Source organism: Meriones unguiculatus, chromosome 3, assembly GCF_030254825.1.
Source record: "Meriones unguiculatus strain TT.TT164.6M chromosome 3, Bangor_MerUng_6.1, whole genome shotgun sequence".
Classification (NCBI taxonomy): Eukaryota; Metazoa; Chordata; class Mammalia; order Rodentia; family Muridae; genus Meriones; species Meriones unguiculatus.
Genome location: NC_083351.1, coordinates 34,376,770 through 34,392,863, shown reverse-complemented (window position 1 = coordinate 34,392,863; position 16,094 = coordinate 34,376,770). Strand labels below are relative to the sequence as shown.

Below are 16,094 nucleotides of genomic sequence, written 5' to 3'. Positions count from 1 at the left end.
CATATATACTGTATGTACTGTATTCTAGTCTGGTCCTCCAAGAAACAGATGCCAAAACAGAATCAAATAAGCAAGATTCTATTGAGTGAAGTATTGTGCAGTCTGAAATCACATCCCCACCCAACAGAGGTGCCAGGCTATGGTGTACATGTGACTTGCGTTCAGAGAAGAGGGAAAGATTGAGCAATTGTACCCTAGATCATCATGCTCTCTAAAGTACACCTACACTTGAGAGACTTTGGAGGATCAAAGAAATCCCTCATCTCCCAGGAGATCAGCCTCCTTGAGATCTCTACTGCAATTAGTCATTGCTGTAGACCATCCACGGGGAGGTGTGGCCTTGAGGCAAGTGCTGTGGAGGATTTCACGGCCTGCAGAGCTGTGGCGTGTTAAATGCTTAGTCTCCACCTGCTCGAGGAAATCTGATGACACAGTGCTCTGTAAACTAACCCAAGGTGCAGTAATACTGCAATGTGATTGCGTTCTCGTGTGGGGCAGGTATGAGGAGAAGGCACATTCATCTGACTCAGCACCTCCTGCTTTAAACCATCCTCCCTGGGGCTTTCTGGGAATCCAGCTTGTTGCTTAACCTCACACAGGGAGACAGACATTTTGTTCTCATGATCTGTCTTGACGTATTCTTCTCTTCCTTCTTCTCTCACAGCTAAGCCTTGTTTTGTTTACCTGTAATTTTATTCTATTTCCCCCACTGAAAGTATCTTCTGATTATTTCTTTCCTATATCTAATGGTCAAGTTGTCAAGAAGCACAACTGAATACCTAAAAAAAAAAAATCCTTCTATCTAGAAATGCCATTGCATCAATGGAAGAAAAAATATGAACATGTATAATGTGCAATATTGTGGCTTGAAAATGAAAAAAAAAAAAGATTTTCAATGGAGTTAAAGTGGCTTCAGCATTACATAAAATAGAGGTCTTAAAACTAAGATACAAAGTCATGCTTTCTCAGACAACTGGGAATAATGCTACCTCAAGATCGAGCTATACCACTCCTGGGCATAAACTTAACTCCCTGACAGTGTGCCTATGGTGGAAGGGCATATCTGTTCTCCTTTGCACCTTCTATTTTATGATTGGGTCCTCTTTTTTTTTAATTGGAGGGGTGCCATATATCCCGAATATTGTTATTATTAACTACAAGCATAGGAGCCTTAGAAGCATACAAAATGGACAAACTAAAATACTGTGAAACTTAAAAATCAAAGTCCAATATCCTGTACCATAGGAAAATTTAAATCAAGAATAAATTTTTTGAGATAGAGTCTGGTTGCCTAGTGCAGACTGGCCTCCAATTCAAAATCCTTTTGCTTCTACCTCATAGGAGCTGGGATTACAAGTGCCACAACCACAGACCATAGCAAATGTTAGTCTTTCGAACATACCCCAAATCTCCTATGTGGAGCAGGTGCTGGGGAGTGAGCAGGAAAGCACAGCAGCATGCAGTGCTCTGCTGGGTTTTGTGTTTAATTTTCATCGTGTCATTAAATCTTCTTTGTTTCCAATTCAGGCAAAGATTACAGCAAAAGATGGCATCTGTCACGAGTGGTTCAAAAGATGAAAGTAACTGTGCTTCCAGATCTTGTTCGTGTCACCTTTGGGGCAAGTTACATAACACTTCTGTATCCTGGTTTTGCTCCCTAAAGAGTAGCAGCTGATGGCTCTGATTTTACACATGGAAATGTTATACTCTGTACTAGAGCAGTCTCGTTTTATTTTTGAGATAAATATCTTTATTATTATTATTTTAAATAACTAAAATAGAAGGCCATTTTTATTTCAGTTAAACAAACAATATGAAAATGAAACAAGACATTTTTATAATATTCATACAATACACACTTAAGAAGTAATTTTGTGTCCTGCTTTCCACACACAGGCCTTTTTTTTGTGGTTTTATTTTTTAAATTAATTTTTTTTATAATAATTACAGTTTATTTACTTTATATCCCAGCTGTAGCTCCCTCTCTCATTTCCTCCCAATCCCACCCTCCCTCCCTCATCTCCTCCCTGCCCCTCTCTAAGTCCACTGATAGGGGAGGGCTTCCTCCCCTTCCTCCCGACCCTAGCTTATCAGGTCTCACCAGGACTGGCTACAGTGTCCTCCTCTGTGGCCTAGCTAGGCTGCTCCTCCCACAGGGATTGGGGTCGTCAAAGAGCTAGCCACAGAGGTCATGCCAGAGACAGTCCTTGTTCCCTTTACTAGCCACTTGGATACTGAGCTGCCATGGGCTACATCCGAGTAAGGGTTCTAGGTTATATCCAGGCCTGGTCCTTTGCTGGAGAATCAGTCTCAGACAAGATCCTGTGCCCAGATATATTTGGTCCTTGTAGAGCTCCTGTCCTCTCTAGGTCTTACTAACTCTCTCTTCTTTCATGAATTCTGCCCAAAGTTTGGCCATGAGTCTCAGCATCTGCTTTGATACACTGCTAGAGTCTTTCAGAGGCCCTCTATGGAAGGCTCCTGTTCTGCTTCTCATTTTCTCCTACTTCCAATGTCCATCCAATTTGTCTTTCTAAGTAAAGACTGATCATCTTACCTTCTTGTTTAGCTTCTTTAGGTGTACAGATTTTAGTATGTTTATCGTATCTTATAGGTCTAGTATCCACTTATAAGTTAGTATATACCATGTGTGTCTTTCTGCTTCTGGGATACCTCACTCAGGATGATCTTTTCTAGGTCCCACCATTTGCCTGCAAATTTCATGATTTCCTTGTTTTTAATTGCTTAGTAGTATTCCATTGTGTAAATGTACCACAATTTCTGTATCCACTCCTCTGCTGAGGGACATCTGGGTTGTTTCCAGGTTCTGGCTATTACAAATAAAGCTGCTATGAACATGGTTGAACAAATGTCCTTGTTGTGTACTTAAGCATATTTTGGATATATGCCCAGGAGTGGTATAGCTGGATCTTGAGGAAGCATTATTCCTAATTGACTGAGCAGTTTCTTATTAATGGAAATATGGCTTATTCATGTCATACATCTTTATAAAAGCTGTCTTTTTATCCTTCCTCTCACTCCCCTATCCCCCCTTTTTCTGATTTTTTTTTATCTTAAGATTTACTCATTCAAGTGATAGCACATGCTAGCGAGGATGTGGAGAAAGGGAACTAGTATAACCAATTTGGAAATCAATCTGGCACTTTCTCAGAAAGTTGGGACTAGTGCCACCTCAATACTGAGGTATGCCACTCCTGGGCATATAACCAAAAAAAAAAAACAAAAAAAAAAAAAACCGCTCCACCACACAACAATTACATTTGCTCAACTATGTTCACAGCCACTCTATTCATAATAACCAGAGTCTGGAAACAACCTAGATGTCCCTCAACTGAAAAATGGATACAGAAGTTGTGGTACATTTACACAACGGAATACTATTCACTATTAAATACTATTAAAAACAAGGAAATCATGAAATTTGCAGGCAAATGGATGGAACTAGAAAAGATCATCCTAAGTGAGGTAACCTAGAACCAGAAAGATGCACATGGAATATACTCACTTATAAGCGGTTTTAGCCATGAAGTTCAGGATAACTATACTACAATCCACAGACCTAAAAAGCTAAATAATGAGGACCCTAGGGAGGATGCTTAATTCTTATTCAGAAGGGCAAACAGAATAAACACTGGAAGTGGTTGAAGATGGGAGCCTAACAGAAATGTCCTCTGACAGACTCCACCCAACAGGGGATCAAAGCACATGCAACTCACAGCCAAACTTTGGGCAGAGCGCAGGGAGTCATAGGAAAGAGTGGGGAATAGAAGGGCCCAAAGCAGGTAGGACCTCCAGAAGACCAACAGAGTCAACAAATCTCGGCCCATGGGGACCTGCCAAGGACCATGTATGAGAAGGACCTAGACCCCTCTCAGATGTAGCCCATAGGCAGCTCACTCTTCATGTGAGTTCCCTAGTAAGGGGAGCAGGGGCTGTCTCTGACATGGACTCTGTTGTCCATTCTTTGATCACTTCCCTCTGATGGGGGGCCATTGCCAGGCCACAGAGGAAGAGGATGCAAACAGTCCTAAGGAAACTTGACAGGCTGGGGTCAGAGAAATAAGAGGGGATAAGGGGGTAGGAGGAGGGAGAATGGGACAGGGCGGAGATGAGGGAGCGGACTACAATTGGGATGTAAAGTGAATAAATTATAAAAAAATAAAGTTAAATTTAAAAAAGATCTACTCATATTGTTTCATTACCTTTGTAATTGTAAGACAACTTAATCAAAAAGAAAAATTAATGTTCTGATCCCAAGAAATTCCTTGAAATTACAATTTAATACATTTTATGTTATGTAGTGGTAAGAGATATTTTATTGTTATGTATTTATAATGGAAGGTCACCTCTTCAAAACTGTAAGTTACATCAGGATCAAATTCTGTATAGAATGAAAATACAGTTGCAAAGGAAAATAGTGACATAGAATGGTTGACTTTCAGTGTTTGGGTGTTTTACAAATAAGGGATGTTAGGCATTAAAGAGTAATATTCAACTGACTATACAGAAATGAGTGATACAGAGTGCTAGTATATAAGTACACCTGCAATTTTTTTTTTTTTTAAATCTCCAAAGTATGATATGGCATCAAGATGTCACCTTACAACTGTATAAAGAATTACTTAATTAAAAAAAATGTGGGAGACAGGACAAAAAACTTGAAATTATTATTATTTTTAAAATTCTGCTGCTTAGTTTTCATAATAATCAGTTCTATTCTGGGCACTCACTGAGAAGGCATTCATACTCTCGCTTGTGGTCACAACACAGTAGGGTTGAAAATACTACAGGCAGACCATCAAAAAAAAAAAAAAAAGACCTTAGTTTCATCAGTGACTTGTTTTATAACCCGTGGCTTTCAGAGTCTTTCAGAGTCATTTCCTCTTTGTGAAATGAAGTGGTGGGGCCATGGCTCATGTAAAGCTGCAAACCAATTCATTTTGCACTGCATGATCAATACTGAATGTCTCTGGGGAGTTTGTCATTTTCTTTTCTTTATTGTTCAAGTACTTTCCAATTCTTTCCTAAAGGAAATGAAACACGGTTGGGAATAAAGAAACATTAACCTTGCTGCTTTTCCCTTACCACCAAGAGTAAATTCTAACCCTCACCCTTACAGAATGAAAAATGGTGATCAGCAGGAATTACTGCAGCCACTAGAGCAAAGTCTGAGGAGTGCTGTGGTTTGAAAAAAAGGCCATAGAAGAAGTTCAATTGCACCTGCCTCTTAAACTGGAGTCCATAGAAATGCAAAGAGCCCATTGACTGCATAGGAAAAAATTACTTTTATATCTGAAATTGTCTATAATTATGCATGTAAACTACACTGCTGCTTTGTTACCAATTAATCTGTGTAGTTTAGATATATTCAAATGTCATTTACGCTTGCTTCCCGATTTAGACATCATGGTAGTTTATTAGACTTGACGCTGTTTCCTGTAATTTAACGCAAAAAAGAGCACATACATAATTACTTGCATATGTGCAGCTGTGCCAGTAGAACAAAAATGGGGTTTTCCTAACTGTATTTCAACCGTTTACTTCCTGTATAATCCTCTAGATTTCATCTTATGGATTTAAAAACAGCTGTGAGAAGGTCTCTTGAGATTGTCAATGGGGCAATAAGATGACCCTGGAAGGTATAGGCACAGCCAGCTCATTCAGGGACCTGGCACTGTACATCCTAATGGGGGAAAAATGCAAACCATGGCTCCAGAACTGTCTTGAGCCAGAAGCGGCAAACAGGAACTTCGCTGGAGAAAAGGCAGATTATTATTTTTTTTTTAGAAATCCCGGAAGCCAAGAGTAAGCCGTGAAGACAGCAGGGGCCCACTTCGGTCCCGGGCGTGGCTTCAGAAACACTGCCAAGAGACTAGCTAGCAACCCACTTCCTGTTGACTACACCGCTCCCTCTCCCCACAATACCCCTCCACCGCACCGTGCCGGAAAACGCAGGACCCGGGGCCTCCACCGCTGAACCTGAGACCCGCAAGCTCGACTTCTCCCAAAGGCTGACAGCTCTGAAGCCCTAGCCCGGTCTCTCCGCACTCCAAACGCAGACCCTTTAAGAACCCCGCTGCGGTACCGAGCCTTCCGCACCAGCGCAAACTCCACCCCCGCTCTAAAATCCGTGCAACATTCCGCTCTAGCGCTTCGCAGCGGCGCCGTTGGCTTACGTTGCGGCATCCGATTGGCCGGGCATCCCTGCGCTCCTGTGATTGGGTGCTGGGGGCCAGGGCCCGCCCCTTCCCCCTCCGGCTGGCGGTCGCCGGGTGTTCTCGCGCCGCTCGTCCGCGAGCAGCCTGGCAGTTTGCCTCTTCCTCGTCCGTCCTCTACCTTGCGTCCATGGCCACCGCCGCGACCGAGGAGCCCTTCCCTTTCCACGGTCTTCTGCCAAAGAAAGAGACCGGGGCCTCCTCCTTCTTGTGCCGCTACCCGGAGTATGACGGTCGCGGGGTGCTCATCGCTGTCCTGGACACGGGGGTCGACCCCGGGGCCCCAGGCATGCAGGTGAGGCGGCGCCGAAGGCCCGCGGCCCTCCGGGACCAAGCCGGGGGCGGGCCGGACAGCTCCGGGCCACCGCCGGCCCGGTGCCCGCTCCACACAAAAGCGGCATGGTCGGCGTGGCTGGTCCGGATGGGGCGCCGCGGGGAAGCCCAGCCGGTCAGCCGGGGCGGGCCAGGCCCCGCGGCTCCTCAGGGTCAGCACCCGATCACGCCGAGCGAGGATTTTAGAGTTTTTAAGCTTGGGGGCGATGGGGAGGGTGGGGTCGACACCGGTAGGCCGGCAGCCCTGACACCACTCGCTAGTTACGTGGTTTGGGCATGGGTTTTGGCAAGACCAGCAAAGCTGGGTTCCCAGACGAAAACCCGGTACGCTTCCGGAATGGTTTCTTCTGATGCTTGTGTTTCTACAGTGTATTTTTTAGGTTGCGTGCTGTGTATTTGTTCAGCGTCCTTGAGATTTCCTCAGCTCGTCTTTTTACGTAAGGCACAATCAGTTTGGTTGGTGCGAACTTTTCAGGCCTTTTAAACCCTTCAAAACATGAGAGAACATACTTTGATTATGGCTTCCCCAAAAGATTTCATTTTCCTTTATGCAAGTTAGAAGTCTTACAGCACGGACCTTACTGAAAAGTGATGTTTAAAAAAAAAATGTCCCTGAGTAGAATACATAGTGTTTTAAAACTAAACTACCCTTTTACGAAAACCTACTAATAAATGCTTTCTAACCACTGTTGAAGATCTTCCCTGACTAGTCCTAGCGCTCATTTTCCTCCTTTTTGGCCCTGCCTCTGTGTTATCAGACACATTAGATTACATAGATACCATTTAAATCCTTACTCCTCACTAAAGAGGGATGCCTAATAATTCCTCTCCTCCTAGCTCTTGATTTTCCTTCCGTCTTCAGCTCTTTCATTGTGCTGTCTGATAATTGACATAAACGTTAGGAATTAGTGCAAGGGGTAGTAGAAAGCCTGTGTAGCCACTCTGTGGAATTCTCAGAGGGCCCTGCTTCCATGAATTTGTTACTTCTTTCACTCTCTGGAGCACTCCTTTGCCCTGGAGCATACGGTGGTGGTCCTGCCTGGCAGAGTCCCTGATTTGAAGTTCTGGTAATTAGTTCTGCCTTGGTGAATATAGTTATTTTATTAACAGTGATTTCTAAGGTGACAGCATTGCCGCATTGTGAGCTTTTTACACAGTGGAAATGCTTCCCATTACACAGTAGTGTGTGTTTACTTTTTATAGGGTGTGTGGGAGGGTAATTGGCTCACTGGTTCTTTTGTTGGAGGATCAGAAAATTGTGGAGTAGTACTACTCAGTGGGCATTTGTAATAGTTCCAGTTCTGCTTATCAGAGTATTTTGTTTCTGTAAAATAACAGTTTTCACTCCAGAGAATTACTTGACAATTGAATCCATTATATGTGACTTTAAAGTGCTAAAGAAAAAATATTGAATACTATTTTTTAAAAGACCTGAACAAACACTAAATGTCTTAAAGGAGTTCATTCTGAAGGGAAAAAGTTTGATATTTACATACAACATAAATATAAACAAACTATTGAACCAAATAAAACCTAAGATCATCTAACATTAATTCTCAGATTCTAAATAGATTGTTTTTTTTTAATTCAGCAAGAAAGTTACACGAGTGACTCTGATTTTTTTTATCTTACCTGACAAAATTATTTTGTAGCTCTGTACATATATCATTAAGTTAAGAAAGCAAATAGAAACAAACAAAAATAATAAAAGAGGAGGCTTAGCTGGCTATTTGCGATGCCAAATAGGCTTTAAGTAAAGACTAGAGACACAAATGAGAACTTGGAGGAAACAGCTGATAGCCAGTTATCTCCTCCTTGATAACTTCCTTAGACCAGGTCCTCTATTGTCACAGCTTCTGGGTGTATTCAAAGTAGAGAGAACAGCCAGATAGGAAAGCACTCTTCTGGGTACAGACAGTATAAGGAGATCAGTAATTACATAAATGATTAAATACTCCCTCAGCAAGCATTCAGGTACCTGGTAGATGCCTACAAATCCATTAAATAATGAAGTCCTGCAAACTATGACTTTCACAGAGATACAGAGTGAGATGACAGGAAGACTGATTGTAAGACCACGAAGGTAAAACTTGGTCTGGGCCTTATGTACAAAAGAATTCTCACTGCTAGTAATTCATGCTTCACTTTTCCAAACTTAATATTCATCAAAGGCAAACCAAGTGTCACATCTTCATTCAAAACAAAGTCAGTTTGCTTTTATTTGAATAAAACTCCGCAATTTTGAATTCTAAGGCCTTTCACTTTCCAGCTCCTAGCCTTTGAGTGTAGCCTCAGTACCACCCTAAACTTTCTTTAATATTTTATTTCCATCTTTCTCAGATCCTCTTGATGCCTCATCCTACTACATGTATTTGCATGTATTAACTTTGCCCAGAAGTTTTCTATAATCGCTTATAAACGCCTGCTTCATTCTTTTAACACATTACTGATTTAATTCAGCCTTTTGCTAGGTTTTAGTTAGATTGCTAAGGTCTGTGGCTTCACAGATGTAAGGTCCAATCAATCCCTATTAAAAATGATTTCAATTTTTCTCCCTTTTGTTCTCCTCTAAAGTTGTAAATTCCCCTAATTTTTTCATTTTATTACTTAAACTTAAATTTCTTGGAAAACATATATCAACTTTATTTGGTATGAAATCTGCTAGTAATAATATGCATTCTTGTTGAAAGGAGCCATGTATATGTATAGTAGGGAAATATAATTTCCTCTTGGAGAAAAACAGTTTGGTGTAAAAGTATACAAGTAACCTTTAAAAGTTTATTTTAATAAGTAATCATATATAGACTTGGTTATATAGTATTCCTGTTAATAGTCTTTTACTTATGTTTAGTTTCTGCAAGTTGAGCTTTGTTTTCTTTGTGTTTCGTGGCTACCTCCTTAACCTTTTGGATCATTATCTCTACTGATCTGTTATCTCAACTGATGATGAGCTTTCTAAAAGCAGGGATCCTTGATCATGCTGTTGGAATAAAAGTTGCTAACTTTTTTTATCATATATGAAATCCCTTACTTAAGTGAACATTTTCAGTGTCTCCCTTGAAAGTTCAACTACTTATACTCAAATTGTATTTGTTTTTTTAGTGAACTTCTGTTTAAATGGTTTATAAGCTTAGCCCCTCTTGTTCTGGTCTTCTCTACAGATGCTTAATGAATGGCTTCTACCCATAACAGTTTTTGCTTTATAATAGATACAGTGGAGAAATAAGTTACTTGGAGTCCTGACATTTCGGGGAAATCTTAAGGCAGTTTCTCTTTATTTAGCTAACATATCCAGGAAGCATTTCCCAGTCTTCCCGTCAGGACAGAGGACCTATTACTGTTGCTTTCTCCAAAATGTCATTCTATAGGCTTTCCCAGCCCTCACCCATGCACCTCTTCTTCAAAGATGGGCAGCATATTGCCGCTATTACTGGTTGAATCTTCTTCTGGTCCCAAAGCCCCACTGCAGAATTCTCATATGGACTTGCCTTTACATTTTATTTTCTAGTCCTAAATTCTGTCTGTTAGCATTTTTATCTGTGTAGGATACCTTAAATCACCTTGCAACCTTTATAACTTGCATTTATGAACCTTAAAGTGTTTTATTAGACCTTTAGACATCTATCCTCATAACTTAAACTTGTATATCCTTAGGCCTTGTATCTAATTATTTACTGTGAGACATAGGTAAGATGTCTATGAACCCTTCATTAACCTTTAAGTAAAGAATAGTAAAAGGTTATATCTGAGACCTGCTTTTTGAGTCTAGCAACAAAGCAGATTGTCAGTAACAGCTCTAGGAGTGAGGCTTAAGGCCAGGTCTCCTGCATATGAAGACTGAGAAGGCATCTGAAGCTTCCCAAGATAGAAGTTGGCAATATGACTGTGAGACCCAAGTGTAAGGTTAAAACAGACCTGCGATGTTATCCTGGGCTGGGCGAGGGTGGTGGAGGTTGCTGAATCTAGGAGCCATTTGTTCCCCACCAGGCCAAGGAGCTTGAAGGCTGCAAGTGTCTGTGGCTCTTGGTCTACATGGCTGGGCACAGAGGACAAGCCTGCATGGGAGCATTTTGACTTCCAGAGGCCATCTGCCATCAGGCAGTCATGGTAAATCATTAAATCCCATTTGGTTTCTTTTTTTTCTTATCTTTCTTTTTTTTTTTTTTTGGCCCACATACTGATAATGAGGATTTATTTTTCTACTTTAATATGATTTTGATAGTGACTTTTTCTGAATTGTGATATTAAGCCTTCTGGTTATCAGAATTCTTCTAGTATAAATATCTAAGTTAAACTAAAGAATTGTTGTTCATAAAAATCACAGCTGAGCCTGACAGGCCCTTTGGAGCCTCACAGCATCATGCTATGTGGGATTCACCAGCTGTGCCTTCTAAGCTTTATCAAGAAAAAAAATTGTGCGCTGTTTTCTCTAAGAGTTACTTCTTCCTTGAGTATATGTTAAATACAAAGCTATGCAAATACTGTAGAGGAAATACTTTGTGTTAGAGAAAAGATTCATGGTGGTCAAAAAGATTCATTAGTAATGGCATTAATGCTGGTTTTAATTTTCCAAGTGGAAGGAAAGTCTAAAGACTTTGTGCTTGTTACATTTTTGACATTTGCTTTTTTAAATTTAATTTTCTTTTTTTTTTTAGACTTTGTGTTTCCATGTTTAATTCCTGCTAGTGTGTGTGTATATAAATGTGTGTTTGTACACATAAGTACAGTTTTAACTAGTATATATATTTATTGTACAAAATGATGGGTTTTCTTATGACATTTTTATTCATATGTACCCCCAAAACAATAAATAATACATGGAAAAATGATTTAGAAAGTTCTCAAAAGAAGAACAGGGCTTGTAAGGTGGCTTAGTGGGTAAATGTGCCTGCCACCAATCCTGACAACCCGAGTTGAATCTTCATGACCCAAGTGGTAGAAAGAGAGAACCTGCTCCTACAAGTTGTCATCTGATTTCTACTTAAACTCTGGCATACTTGCACTCATATACATACCCATTCCTACAATTTAAAAAATGTCCAACTATCCAATAATTACATGAAAAAATATTTAGCATCCTTAGTCATCAGGGCAACACAAGTCAATTCTGTATTGAGATCTCAGCTTAACGAATTCAGAATTTCTATCAAGAAAAGCAATAGATGCTGGTGAAGATAAGGTTGAAGGCTTCTGAATGATCCTTATATACTCTTGGTGGAATTATATATTAGAACGGCTGCTATGGAAATAAGTATTGAAGTTCCTTAAGTATATAAGGACGTAACAACTTGCCTTTCCAAAACTCGCCCTGAAAAGAGCCTATCGGTTACCTCTTCTGTGAAGACACACCACTACTTCTTCCAGCAGTGGGATTGTGGCTGTCATGAAAGTGTATGGCTAGTAAAGAAACGTACCTTACCAAAGTTAAAGCTAATGCTAAGGAATCCATGTTGGATCATTCAGTAATTAAAAAGAAAAAGTTAAACCCAGTAAGCCTTGTTTGATGTTGGGTATATGTTGGCAAGTTGAATTCATGTAGATACCGCCTGTCCCTATGGACCTTATCCTCTTAACAGAAGAACATGATGAGTGCCACCTCGCTGAATATGTCATTGCAAGTTGGCTCATGTCCTGCAAAGTGAACAGTGCAGTCTGGTGATCAAGTTCACGATAGTGAGCACATTCAGAGATCACTGGGGAGGTTTTTCTGAAATGGTGAGACTTTCTGAATTTCAAAGATGATTGTATGAAAATGGCAAGTGGCGAGAAAGGTCTGTGTTTTATAGGAAGTTATTGCCACAAAGCTTTTCAAGTTCTGAGTGCTCTATGAATCTGTGGAAGGAAAGTTTAAAGGGGAGGAATAGAAAAACACAGTTTGTCTTAATAGTGCATTGTAGAGGCCCCGCTGTGAACTGTGAGCCTTTAAGAGCATGATTATATAGGGCTTCTTCAGTGTAACTAATTTCTTTTTGTCCAAGAAATTTTACACAACCCCAGGTGTGTAGGCAAATTAAATAGTTAAACCACACAAGCATTTACTGATAAGTCATAAAAAAGTTTAAGGGCTGGAGAAATGGCTCAGTGGTTAAAAGCACTTACTGCTCTTGCAGAGGTCCCAAGTTCAGTTCCCAGCCCACGTGGTATTTCACAGCCACGTTCAACTACAGTTCTGAGGCTCCACACCCTCTTCTGGCCTCTGAGGGTGCCTGGCACACATGTAGTACGTATACATACATACATACATGCAAACACTCATACACAGCGAATAAAAATTAACCTTTAAAAATTTTTTACTTAATATTTGGTTTCATATAATAGCATTTACTAAAGGCAAAAACAAAAAATGTGCATATGCAATGAAATGAATAAACTTACCATAAAACAATTTAATTTGATGTTACTATGCTCAGGTGTGATAGAGGGAAAATATTAAACATTTTTCTGAAATTAAGCCATTAGGTTTCTATAAGAGTAGAAAATTTCATGCAGTAAAGATGTTGCAGTCTTTAGGATACAGTAGGATCAAGTCAGCCTGAGGTGTTTCAAACAAGTGTCTGATGAATTTTGTGGTATGGTGGCATGCATATGTACATGGTGAATGTTCAAAACCAAGTCCGCAGTTTTTATACAATGCAGTCAGCGTTGTGTGCTGCCACAGATACTTCAGATTCATTGCACATTTGGTTTTGAAGTATGTTTTGGTTATAGCATATTCGGTAATGTTTTACTGTTGTCAATTTTTTTTGTGACACCATAGGAGATTAAGTGACAGGACCCTCATGAAGAGTGAGTTTCAACTCACTTTAAGAAGCTGATACCTATCTTCATTATGAAAGGAAGAGATGCTAGTGGTTTAGCAAGTTGCCACAATGGTGATAAAAAGTAGAAAATGGATTTGAATTCCCTTTTAGAGGGAATGCTTCCTGATAGCTGTGATGCAAGGTATAAACTAGATAATCAGAGAAGTGCTTCTGTTTCTGGTTTCAACAATGTGTGATGGTGGTAACTGAGAAGACAGTGTTTGGAGAAAAACAAATTAGGGAGTGTATTGCCTTTGAACTTGCAACTTACTAAATTTCAAGTATTAGTGACATTCCATAATGAAGCATTATTTTCTATCCAGTTGAAAGCTCACTCTCTTTAGACACTTGCTCTAAAGAAGGCCTTCCTTGGCCAACAACTTAAAATTGAAAAATCCATACTACTTGTCTCCTGTCTTCTACTTCATTTCTCTCAGGACTTTACATCTATATTGTCTCCTTTCTTACTCTGCAGTATTTAAGGGATTTTTGTGTACAAACAACGGCTATAACCAACACCAAAAGATTATAGATATTTAAGAAATATATGAAACCACTTGAAGGATTGTATATTGTTTCTGTGACTTTTTTCATTAGTGTTTGTTATACCTTGTCTTAATTCAATTATATTTTTAATATAAAACAATTTTCACAAGCAATTATATATATGTACATATATATACTTTACTTTCTTGAAAGACAATAACTAATATTTTATTTGCCTCAATTTTTAGGTTACAACTGATGGAAAACCAAAAATCATTGATATCATTGATACAACAGGAAGTGGTGATGTGAATACTGCTACAGAAGTAGAACCAAAAGATGGGGAAATTATTGGTCTTTCTGGAAGAGTGCTTAAGGTTGGAACATTTATCTTATTGAATGGGTTTTTTAAAAAATATGTTTCTAATGCCCCCTTCTTTTTGTAATGTTGCTTCAAAACATCTATTTTTTTTTTTTTCTTTTTGGTAACTGAAATTGGTAGTATAGCAGTATTTACCTGTTACTTGGAAAGCAAATTATCCCAAACCCCTTGGTTTAAAATAAGGAGAAGATGGTCTATTACTGTGCTCCAGGAGCCTAAGTGTGATGTTAATGAATGTAGACAGTAGTGAATCGTAATGAAGTTTTAAATTGTTGGCCACAGCTGCTGTTTCATGTAAAGCTTAGTTAGCTCAGGTGCACTATGAAGTTAGCTCTTTCGTGGATGTCTTTTTTTTTTTTTTCCATTTGTTTTGTTTGAGACAGAGTCTCTCTATGTACTCCTTGATGTCCTGGAACTCTAGGTAGACCAAGCGGGCCTCAAGTTCACAGAGATCTGCCTGCTTTTGCCTCCAGGTGCTAGAATTAAAGGCTGTGCCATCATGCCTTGTTTCTTTTTCACATGGCCCTCTTCACAAAGCTGTTGTGTAGTATAGCATGGCAGCTGTCTCATCTCAGGACAAGAGCTCTATGAGAGTAACCAAGGTGAAAGTCAATAAATCAGCAGACACGTGAAAGAGGTATTTCATGACAGCATAATAGCACATCCGTAGTGTAAGGTGTGGATCATGAGGGCCATCTTAGAAGTTATTTGTTCAGGGAAGTACTGAAAGTTTGGATTGTTTTCTTTAATTGCAGTCAATCCATGGTTTTTAAATTTAAAATAGAAAAACAGAAAGTAACCACCCATAAAGTTTTGCCTTCATCATTTTCTTAGTGAACCTGGCCATAAAGAAATATTTAGACCCTAATCCTGACCATCTTAAATGACTGGCTTTGTTTTATTTTGTCCTTGGTAGAAAGGCATGGGAAAGCTAAGCATGAGAAAATAGCTATAAAACAATCCTAGAGCTATTCATGAGTTCTGGTTAATGAATTTAGAGGATGACAAAAAAATTGAGAGTGATTTTTTAATATTAATTTTTTAAAACAAGCAGACTTAATTTAACGTCCATTAATTTACTCTAGGACAGTGAATCAACATTTCTTTTTTTTTTTAAAGATTTATTTATTATGTATACAACGTTCTGCCTGCATGTACACCTGAACACGAGAGTCCATTACAGATGGTTGTGAGCCACCATGTGGTTGCTGGGAATTGAACTCAGGACCTCTGGAAGAGGAAGCAGTGCTCTTAACCTCTGAGCCATCTCTCCAGCCCCCAGTGAATCAACATTTCTAATGAGCCTTGCAGATTTAGACTATGTAATTATTTTTAGTTGCTTATTTTTGGATACCTGTAATAACCTAAGCTTTAAATAAGCCATATGAACTGTTGTCTCTGTTTTCTACCTTTGTGCAGATAAATAAAATACAGTATTTAAGTTTCCCTATTTTTAGCTTTTCATTAATGCCCTCATTTCTTTATCAGTTCTTTGTGTTGTTGTGTTTGCAAGATTTGAGATTCTTACAACTTGCCTTTATATTACAGTAATTTGTTCAGCTTCACTGCTGAGTAGTGTGCTGAGTAGGTTTCTATACAGCACATTCTATCTATTCTGTTGTGTTGAACTGTTTCTTGCAGTATAGCATGGCCTGGTTATTAACAGTTGAGAACTTTTAATAACAGTTTTTTGAAAGCATTATACTCATTTCCTGTGCATATGTGCAGATGTTTCCAGGGTTTATGCCAAAAGTAGAATTGCTGAGTCATGGAGTTAGCTTTACTAGGTCCTGTGTGACAGCTTTATCATTTAGCCAAGGCTGGCCTTATACTCCTCTGCTTTTCAGCCTCCCAAGT

The 16,094-nt window shown here is 39.5% G+C and overlaps 1 protein-coding gene and 1 long non-coding RNA gene across 5 annotated transcripts in view; one reads left to right on the top strand and one right to left on the bottom strand.

Annotated features, from left to right (window-relative positions):
* Positions 1-1,727: 1,727 nt before the first annotated feature.
* On the bottom strand, positions 1,728-6,171 carry LOC132653037 (uncharacterized). Its single transcript, XR_009590674.1, has 2 exons — positions 5,960-6,171; positions 1,728-5,045 (listed from the first exon to the last, which is right to left on the bottom strand). It is a non-coding gene; the product is annotated as an uncharacterized LOC132653037 (long non-coding RNA).
* Positions 6,172-6,272: 101 nt separating this feature from the next.
* Tpp2 (tripeptidyl peptidase 2) overlaps positions 6,273-16,094 on the top strand; it is a 74,204-nt gene continuing 64,382 nt past the window's right edge. For 3 of the 4 annotated variants that reach the window (XM_060379837.1, XM_060379836.1, XM_060379835.1), the window contains exons 1-2: positions 6,277-6,531; positions 14,104-14,232. In XM_060379837.1, coding sequence (XP_060235820.1) covers positions 6,367-6,531; positions 14,104-14,232 — 294 coding nt within the window. In that variant the 5' untranslated portion in view covers positions 6,277-6,366. Of the gene's footprint in view, positions 6,532-14,103; positions 14,233-16,094 lie in introns of all 4 variants that reach the window. The other variant, XM_060379838.1, reaches the window with a different exon arrangement.